The sequence below is a fragment of the Cupressus sempervirens genome, chromosome 2 (genome assembly GCF_028749045.1).
Source record: "Cupressus sempervirens isolate cs-2001-9-10 chromosome 2, ASM2874904v1, whole genome shotgun sequence".
NCBI classification, from domain to species: Eukaryota; Viridiplantae; Streptophyta; class Pinopsida; order Cupressales; family Cupressaceae; genus Cupressus; species Cupressus sempervirens.
In genome coordinates, this window is record NC_143119.1 from 174,268,164 (window position 1) to 174,278,882 (window position 10,719).

General features: G+C 38.5%; 1 protein-coding gene across 1 annotated transcript; it reads right to left on the reverse strand.

The window, feature by feature from the left end:
• Nucleotides 1-5,806: 5,806 nt before the first annotated feature.
• Nucleotides 5,807-8,364, reverse strand: LOC149571622 (LEAF RUST 10 DISEASE-RESISTANCE LOCUS RECEPTOR-LIKE PROTEIN KINASE-like 1.2). The gene is made up of 3 exons (XM_089813089.1): nucleotides 7,451-8,364; nucleotides 7,273-7,308; nucleotides 5,807-7,166 (listed from the first exon to the last, which is right to left on the reverse strand). Exons 1-3 carry the CDS (start codon nucleotides 8,229-8,231, stop codon nucleotides 5,989-5,991), a joined length of 1,995 nt encoding a protein of 664 aa, XP_089669215.1. The 5' UTR covers nucleotides 8,232-8,364; the 3' UTR covers nucleotides 5,807-5,988.
• Between the last annotated feature and the right edge of the window lie 2,355 nt (nucleotides 8,365-10,719).

Below are 10,719 nucleotides of genomic sequence, written 5' to 3' on the forward strand. Positions count from 1 at the left end.
TAAGTGCTTTGGATGTCACGAGTTTGGCCACTATGTCAGTGATTTCCCAGAGAGGAAAAAGGGTAAGAAGCAGGTGGCAGCTTCAGCAAGTGCAGAAGAACTCTCCAGCAGAATGGAAGATGAGTTTGCACTCATAGCTTGTATGGTTAGCTCAACCTCACAGTGTGTTTGGTATATAGATAGTGGGGCGTCATTTCATATGACAGGAGTTAGAGAGTACTTCTCCAGTTACAAGGAGGAGGACACCAACATCCAGATTTCTATGGGAAACTTGTCCAAACTCAACCCTGTTGGGAAAGGGACTGTTCAGTTTCAGAGGGAGAATGGAAAGATAATTCCTCTTCATGATGTGTTATATGTGTCGGGCTTAGGTATGAATTTGATTTCTGTATCTGTTCTTCAGGATAGGGGGTATAATGTACTCTTTAGATGGACACATGTGTTGATTAAGCACAAGGATTGGAAATCACCCATAACTATTGGAGTTAGGAGTGGTCGCCTTTATAGATTGCAGTTTGATACTCCTAAGGCACTTATGAGCAACAATAATCCTAGAGATCTTGGAGAGCTATGGCATAGGAGGATGGGCCATATTCATCATGGAGCACTTAGATTGCTTCGTGAGACTGTGACAGGTGTTCTGGAGGTGAGTACAGAGCATGACGATACATCTAAGGAGAAAGATGTAGATCCCACTTTATATAGACAATTGATTGGTACGCTTTTGTATTTGGTCAACACTAGACCAGATATAGCATTTGCAGTAAACTCTCTTAGTCAGTTCATGGTTGAACCAAAGAGAATGCATTGGATAGCGGCTAAGCATGTGCTACGTTACTTGTGTGGTACAATCGAGTATGGGATCAGATATGTTCGAGGTGAAGGTATTAGGTTGATAGGCTATACTGACGCAAATTGGGCAGGAAGTACAACAGACAAAAGGAGCACTTCAGGGTGTTGTTTCAGCTTGGGATCAGGAGTTGTATCTTGGTTCAGCAGGAAGCAGAAGTCTGTGGCTCTAAGTTCAGCAGAAGCAGAATACATAGCAGCTAGCTTGGCGACATGTGAAGCTATATGGCTTCGGAAGTTGTTAGTAGCCTTGTTTGGTCAGAAGGTTGAGACTACTGTGATACATTGTGACAATCAGAGTTGCATCAAGTTGTCTGAAAATCCAGTGTTTCATGATAGGTCTAAACATATAGATATCAGATATCACTTCATCAGAGATTGTGTACAAAGGGGAGTTGTTCGACTACAATACATACCTACAGATGAGCAGGTAGCAGACATTCTGACGAAGGCTTTGGGAAAGGCCAAATTTATCTTCTTCAGAGATAAGATGGGTGTCATGCAGAACAGCTTCCTCGCTAAGAGGGAGTGTTAATTATTGTTAGTTGGACAGCTGTTATTTCTGACCCGGAAATAGCAGCACTATTTATGGGTAGCTTGGACAGCTGTTCGTCCTTATCTATGAATAGTGGTTGTATTTATGGGTGGTTTGGACAGCTGTTTGTCCACTTGCCAAAAATTAGTAAATGATTATTATTTACTAATTTTAGAGATTCCCTTTTGGACACCTTGCAACCAATTCTATTATTGGCTGTTGAGTTGTCTTAATCTCAGCCGTTGGTTTGATTTAATCTCAGTCGTTGGTTTACCAACGAGAGTAGTATAAAAAGGGATCTAGGGGGCATTTGGAGAGAAGGCAGGAAGCTTTTGGAGAAGCAGTTTGCAGTGTTAGCAAACAGTCTTGCAGTATTAGCAAGGAAGCTTTTGGAGAAGCAGTTTGCAGTGTTAGCAAACAGTCTTGCAGTGTTAGCAAGGAAGCTTTGGAGAAGCAGTTTGCAGTGTTAGCAAACAGTCTTGCAGTGTTCAAGGGCAAGGCGGTGATGCTTTGGTGAAGTTGTTTGCAGTGTTAGCAAACAGTCTTGCAGTGTTAGCAAGGGCGCAGTGTTAGCGCGGGAATAGCAGTGGGGAATATCAGCGGGAGAAATTAGGAGGTTGTCGGAGTTCTGCCAGTGTGAGGCAAGGAATTTTGTATCTCTTGATTTGCTGAAGTTTAATATAATTTCTCATCTGTAGAACTGGTTTTCCCTTAGGGGTTTTTCTAGGGACAATTTGTCCGAAAATATTGTGTTGATTCTGTTGCGCATTTCTTTCCGTATTTTAAGTGAAGTTTGCAGTTGTGTTATTTTTCGATATTAGCTGGGAATTTATTTTCAGCAGTTTAATAATCATTTGTGATAGGAGATTAATAATCAGTGACTGCAATAGTTTGATTTTTCACACCATCGACTTCAAACAAAGCGTGGTATTTTATGTAATTTCTCGTAGATAACCAAATCTATACTGTGATTCGAATCATATGCAAATTCTAATTCATAATATGACATGTATAGTATTTCCATATGCATAATGATTTTTATTATAAAAATTCAACTGTGTTTTTGTAGTAAATCTCTATGTATATGAATTTCAGTTATTAAAAAAAACTCTGGTCTATTTTTTTTAAGAGAGATTAAACTTTACCAGTAGGAATCATACACTCATCTCAGAAGTGTAAGTAGGCATGTTGGGCCACTTTTCCTATATAGAAATTGGAGAGACGGGTGGCAAATTGCTAGATTCCTTGGTCAATGAATCCTACTGTTTGTTAACGTTGTTCTTGATTTCCTCAAGACGAGCAACAACTTCCTTCATGTCCGGTCTGACATCTCTGTCACAAGCCAGGCACCGAAAAGCGAATTCTACAACTGCATAAACCATGACTTTCACCTCCTAGTGTTTCCCAACCTTCAAATCTGGATCCACCAATTCATCCAACGCATCAGTTCTGATCTTGTCCAACGCCATATAAGCAAGGCTGATCTCACTTTCCTCACACCTCATATCCACGACCACTTTGGCAGAGATGAGCTCAACAAGGACAACCCCAAAGCTATATACATCAAACTTCTTCATCAAGGACCTCTCTACCAATGTATGCCTTCACATTGTCTTCAATTTTCCAATAGGATTCAATGCACTAAGTCCTCCTCTAACACTCCATGGTCATGAAAAACTTCAAATGAGATGGAAGGGCTTCTAAGCAAATCATTTCAACTAGTTTTGGGGTCTCCTTACTCATTAGTTTCATGGTTTTTATACCAATTCCTTCAATTAGGGCTAGTAGCCTTTTGAGCCCCAATTAGGCCTCCTAATAGGGTTTTCAACCAATATCTCCAAAGCTCCCTTGACAAGGCCCCAAACTAAGTGGTATTCCATATACCCTTTTTAAAGAAATAAAATATTTTCAAGGTCTTAGATGTCCAATCAGTGCATACACCCTAATCCTAGAAATAAGCTTGTTTATAAGGATTTTAGGCTTGTTTATGTTGGCTCAACTTCAAGGACTCCAAATTGAAAGTAAGAGGATTCAATTTCCAACCAAATCCTAATCAAAGGTCCCTTAGAGATTGCTCCACACTTCCATCATCTTGATTTGCACAGACCAATCACTGAACCCTTCCTTTGCTACTCTACAACTGCCAAGACACCTAATCGAGTAGCACTGGACTTGCATAGGGCTTGATGCAAAAAATAGTAAACTAATACACCTGGGCCCCAAATTGCATATATACAATATTTACAAAGTTCCCTAGCATATTCTAGAAGATTGTACAATTCCAACCATGGAAATTCATGCTAGGGCCATTTTTATCCCTACTCTATATGGACCAAAAAACCAATCATAGAGAGGGTTTTTATTTAGCTAATCAAAACCCCTAAACTAGAATTCAAATTGAAGGATATGAAAGTAGATAAGAGGTCATAATTGTACATGTAAATAATACACTTAGATTCAATTTATTAATGTGTAGATGATCAAGTTGCAATACGATTGTGACAGGAATCACGATCTCATTATTTTTTTTCATTAATCATAATTTGTACAATGGGACTCCAACCTTCACCGATGACTTGGAATGAGCTTATATAGTCAGGTTCTCATATTCCAACTGTCTGAATTGATCCACAACCAATTCTAACACTTTTAATCCCCTATGTCACCTCCAATGGGTCTAGAATGGTCCCATTAGAATATTTAACTACTCCTAACACCCTTCCACACATTATGGAGTCCATTTCACCATTTGAACGACTTTGACCTATAGGAGCAACTTTTGAAACTACATGGCAACTTTGACAATTTCTAGGCAAGCCTTGTACCCATGTCTAGTTTGATCATCTAAAGACCTAAACACGCCCTTGGGACTCTCTTTTAGTCCTTATTCACTTGTGGCTTGGCCAAGGCCACTTACACGCCAAAATTTGTGTTATGCTTTGACCAAAACCCTAGGTGCTTGTGCACCACCTAACTTCTTCCTTCCTCAATTTTTTCTTTTCACTCTCTCTAGAGCCTGACCCTTCCTATTTGTCATTTATTCTTGCATGGCTTGGCTCTCAACAAGTCTTCTCGACCTACTACAATGACCCTTAATCTCTTCCTCAGACTCCACCAAATCAATCTCGACAAATTTTTCAACTTTGGGTTTTTTGCTAGTAACTTGAGTTCCTCCTAGAACATTCTAATGTTTTTAGAAATTACTAGAGGGGGTTGGAGAAGGGGAAGACTGAGAGGTGGGGGACCTAAAACTACGAGCATCGCCACATATAGGGGGATTTTGTGGGCCCTGATTATAAGCTAAAGTAACACACCTAGGTGGAAAAAGGGCAAAATGAAAGTTATACTACATACAAGCTTGCTTTAAAAAGCCATATTTTCTTATTTTTATCCATGTGAAAATTTTAATTTTGGATACTTCAACCTTAACTCTGCTAGAAAACTTTTAAACATAAAGTGGTGATATCAAATAGTAATTATAATAGAAATATTAATTTCAAAGGCATTTTAAAATTATAAAGACGTAAACAAGTCAAAAAATCTTTTAGAATGACATATTAGAAGACATGCACACAAAAAGATAAATTTGATGACTTGGATTATTGTTTAGAAGATCCTTTGAACAAAGTGGTTAGAACTAATTTCTCCACTTTAGTTGAAATACCTAAATACAAAAATATTATTTTTAATGAAAAATATTGAAGTATCAATAGAACAATAACTAAGTTAACCATAAAATAAAATAAAATGCAAAACACAAAGTCAACAAAATATATGAAGAAAAAATATACAAAATATAGAATATGAAATATCTACTTCATGTGTTTAAAGATGAGACATGGACACTCTAACCACTATATTTTTAAAACCATCATCATAATCATATATGTATATACATATTTGTTTATGTACACGTACATATATACATGTATGTGTATGTGTATGTGTAGTATGTATATATGCATGTGTATGTACATACACTTCTTATATATATATTAGAAAATTCTTAGACATAAAGAATATTTAAACAAGAAAATTAAGTTTAAACAAAATTTTAACAAGCATTGGAGAATATAAAACACTTACTACTCTCCATATTTGAAAACAGAAATCCATTATAATCATTAATAACAAATGCATAAATATGAAAACAAAAATTGACATAGGTAGAAAGAAATGATGACCCAAGAAGTGCACATCTTAGGGGTTGCCTGTTGCTTTCTGTTTCGGTCAATAGGGGTTACTCACCTTGGCTGAAATTACCATCATTTAAGGTCGCTGTCATTTTCTTGGTGAAGGACAAGACTTGTGATGACCCGAAAGAAAGTAACTTGGATTATTCCTCGTTTCTTAAACCGTCGACTTCAAACAAAGCGTGGTATTTTATGCAATTTCCCGTGGACAACCAAATCTACACTGTGATTCGAATCATATGCAAATTCTAATTCATAATACGACATGTATAGTATTTCCATATGCATAATGATTTTTATTATAAAAAATCAACTGTGTTTTTTGTAGTAAATCTCAATGTATATGAATTTCAGTTCAAAAAAAAACTCTGCTCTGTTTTTTTGAGAGAGATTAAACTTTACCAGTAGGGATCATACACTCATCTCAGAAGTGTAAGAAGGCGTGCTGGGCCACTTTTCCTGTACAGAAATTGGAGAGACGAGTGGCAAATCAGTAATCAACTTGCTAGATTCCTTGGTCAATGAATCCTGCTGTTTGTTAACGCTGTTCTTGATTTCCTCAAGACGAGCAACAACTTCCTTCATGTCCGGTCTGACATCTCTGTCACAATCCAGGCACCGAAAAGCCAATTCTGCAACTGCATAAACCATGACTTTTACCTCCTGCTGTTTCCCAACCTTCAAATCTGGATCCACCAATTCATCCAACGCACCAGTTCTGATCTTGTCCAACGCCATATAAGCAAGGCTGATCTCACTTTCCTCACGCTTCGTATCCACGGCCACTTTGGCAGAGATGAGCTCAACAAGAACAACCCCAAAGCTGTAAACATCAGACTTCTCCGTCAACTGGAAACGGTGATGGTAATCAGGATCAACATACCCTGGTGTGCCTTGCGGGCCAGTAGTGATGTGAGAGACATCAACGGGCGCCAATCTGGAAAGCCCAAAATCTGCAACTTTTGCCCTGAAATTCTCATCCACAAGAATATTATTGGACTTCACATCTCTATGAAATATGGGCGGCTGGACGCTGTGGAGGAAAGCCAAGGCCTGGGCGGTTTCTATGGCGATGTTCAAGCGGGTTTTCCAGGGCAAGCCTTTTGGGGTTCTTCTGTTCCCGTGCAGATGATCCGCCAATGTCCCGTTTGATACGTATTCGTATACAAGCAGCAAAACAGGGCTCGTTGGTTGCGTGCAACCGTATAGCCGAACTAGATTTGGATGCTGCAGAGAGGACAATATGTGTACCTCGTTGATGAACTGCTCTACCCTTCTATTGTTTTCCTGGTAAAGCCTCTTTACTGCTACTTCCCTTCCATCTCCAAGCTTTCCCATGTATACTGCTCCAGACCCTCCATCTCCAAGCTCGTTCTTTTCGTCGAAGAAATTTGTGGCTTCCTGAAGTTCTTTGTAGGAAAATTTGCTCACATTTCCTGTTGTGTACTGCGGTCGACATATACCCATCTCCGCATACTTGCCGAAACGGTTACCAGTGGCTGCTTTCACTGGCGGGTTTCTTCTCTTCCGACTGTATATAAGAGCCAGTGTTACTACTGCTGCCAGAGCAACACCTCCCATAGAGCAAACTGGTTTCCAATTCAGATATACAGGGTGAAGAGGTTATGTACAAGAACGTGGAAATTACTATTTTTGTTATAAAAAATCACACAGTGAAAGGAAAGCGATGCTTACCTAGAATAATGATGAACCTGGATTTACTGCGAGTGTCTGAATCGAAAGAATCATTGAAATTTTGTCAGTAATGACTTAGTAAGACATAATTTACATCTAATTCAGGTGCTAAATTCTCCAATGAAACGACTATTTTTAATTGAAATGAAATTGAAAGAAAGACAATTCGGACTCTTACCCTGCTTAACGATTGCATCATCCGTCTGGCAAAACGGCATCATGGTTGTATTGTTATAATTGCAGGTTATGTTTCTTGACACGCAATTCTCACAACCCTGGCTGAAGCTCCAATTAATTTCGAACCCCTGCTGTAGAATTTCGTTCAGACTCGTGGATCGAGGAAGTTTCGAGTCGATCTTCACTGGCAGCTGAACATATGATTTACAAGACCCTCTAATCGAAGTCAAGTTGGAGGTGGGCATGTAATACCAATCAGCGCTACATTCTAATTGGGATGCGTTAATGGGCAATTTCTCCTGTTCGCACTGTTTCCCTAGAGTTATATTCTTGTACCCATCTACAATATGAAATTGGGGGCTAAACCAGAATTGAGCTGTATAATTACTTGAGGATGGATCGCATGAATTTCCCCATAGATTTTTGTCAATTATAAACATGGTTTGGCTTGAATTTCCTGCGGAAAAGGTTGTGGGTAGTCGTATATAGTACTGTTGTCCGCTGATATTGATAAGGGGCATACCATAGTATCCATCACAGTCAAGCTGAAGCGTGGGATCACCGCAACCACTGTGCTTCAATCCAAACGGATACGCCAAACTATAAAACCCACATGTGAAAGGTTTCTCGCATGCCCCATCACATTGAGAAGGAAGCCAAGATATCAGAATAGTGAAGAGAATACAGAAACAGCGGAAGGGCCTTCCAGCAATGGCATAGGAAGGTTGAGAAGAAGAAAGACGGACTGATAGAGGCAGACAAGGTAAAGAAAGAGCTTCCATTTCCTCAAGAGAAACTACAGAAAAATGAAGTACCTACGCGTAGAAAGGTTAGATCTTACAATACAGCAGAAACGCGCGTGGAGCGGAAAAGGAGGGGCGTCAGAGACAAACGGACAACTGAGAAACGAGAAGTCTAACACGTAACGCTTTGACTGCTTTAATGTTACAAGACTAAAAGAGGGCATCAATCTCATTCACAACTGAATTGGTGTTCCGTGCTCTGTCTCTCACTACTTTCCACCGCTCCACGTTACAAAAAGAGTCTTTTTGTAAAGTTGAACAGACTCTTTTTGTAAAGTTGAACAGCTCTTTTTACTGTACGAGAAGGAGACGCGTTCCCAACCTAGAACGTTCATGGCCACATGCCCACAGGACCCCTTGGTTTCATTCAACTTCGACGGTGAAGTGTAAATGAAGTTTTCCGGGATTAGGTATCTTAGGCAATATATTTTTCCGAAAGGCATCATGGAGAAGGAAGATTTGTCTAACTTTTAATATATTAAATTATGTAGTCGCTAAAGTCAAGCTAGCATGAGACTCCCTGAGGAAAGCATGTGTGTTGTGGAAGGCCCACATCGCACAGGGGACTCCCAAAGTAAACGTGTCCATCACATTCACCCAACCAAATTGTCAAACTATACAACCAACGACTTCCGGTCATTGAAACTTGAAAGCAACTCTGACCTCACGAACTTTGAATAGATACGGGTTGAGAGGTATTCGAGGGATTCTTCACTGCAACCTGTATTTCTAAGAGCTAAGGAGGATTTTCAATGTTCTTTCCATTCAATAAGACAACTTGACCTCTCCTGTACACATTAAAAATCTTACAACTTCATCAATAAACCAAAGATCTATTGACGGAGGAGATTTAGTGAAACTATAATTGAATTATAATTATCTTTAATTTTAAATTTCTTAATTTAATTTGAGTCAAGGAAATTAATAAACTTACAATAGCAAAGACACAAGCCCACAAATTAATCAAGGCACATACTCGCGATCACAATGACTTCCAGGGGTTTAGTTACACTTTGCTTTACCCTACATGGTAGAGGTTTGACCCTGGGTAGGGACAAAAACAACACCACCATTTAACCAACACACTAAGTGGTGAACCCTCGTTAGAATTAATAAAATATATATTGACAAATTTAGACTTAGAGTTTGTCCATATCTCAATTACTAGATTTTACTCATTAAATATCTATTAAAAAATTATCTAGTCAGCCAATAGTCACGCAAAAGGCATTTAGTAATTAGATTAATTGTACAACTTTATTGATATTACTAGCATAAACAAGTATTAAGGCATTTGTGTATAAATATTGGATTGATTGTGTAATTTTTCTTGATCAAAGTGAAGACTATTTTTTTTACCCTTGCCTACATAATAAATACTACAACATTTGTCTTTATTGTCTACAAGTCAAAACAATAACTACAAATAATTATGTTATGTACAAATACAACAAAACCATAATCAAAATCTAATATACCTTTATAAATGGAGGATGCACAAAATTAACTATGACAACTATTATTCCAGTTGATTATTTCCAGTTTGTTGATCCTTTGTCAGGCAGAGTTGCTTGGAAAAACCCAGATAAGTTACCAATTCTTGATCAAGTTAAAAAAGAATTTGTTAATATTTGCCAATCAAGGACTGTTTTAGTATCTAATCTCCCAGATACATTGATCTGGGCCCCACACCAAGCAGGCAGATACTCAGTTAAATTGGGATATCTAGCTGCCAAGAACATAAAAATTGGATACAAATCATTTCGAGCTTTCAAATTTTGTTGGAATCCAGTAGTCTTACCAAAGGTAGGAAACTTTGCTTGGTTGGCTTTGAAAAAAAGAATCTTGACAGGAGACAAGTTATCAAATTGAACATTGTTCACAATATGCAATGTGTAATATGCACGGAGGAAGTGGACAATGTTGAATTAAATTACAGCATGCCCCTTCCTAACACTTTATGGGGTATGTCTCATGACTGGCCAACCCCGATTAACCATTCCTTTTACTCATGTATCTGGAAGTGTATCCCAGCAATAGTTATTTGGGCTTTTTGGTGGGAAAGGAATAAAAGAATTTTTCGAAATCAACCCTCCACATTTGAATCTGTGTTGCCAGCATTAGAAGTTGCAGTTGGGGAAGTTGTTCTAGCCTATGTCAGAAGAACTTCTGAACACCTTATTGTCATAGGTTGGGATATTGCTTTGGCTAATAGATGGGCTTCTTTACCCCTCCATCTTACCAACTAAATACTTCGGGAGATTCTTCTGAGAAGCTTAATAGAAAGATGGTTAAATGGATCCTCCTTGCTAACGAAATTTGTAAGTTAATTTTGATGGCTGCTCAAGAGGCAATCCTGGTGAATCAAGAGCTGGAGTGTGTATAAGAGTTTATAATGGATAGGTGTTGGGTATGTTGGCTCAAAAATTACCATTTGGTACAAATAATAAAGCTGAATCCATGGCAC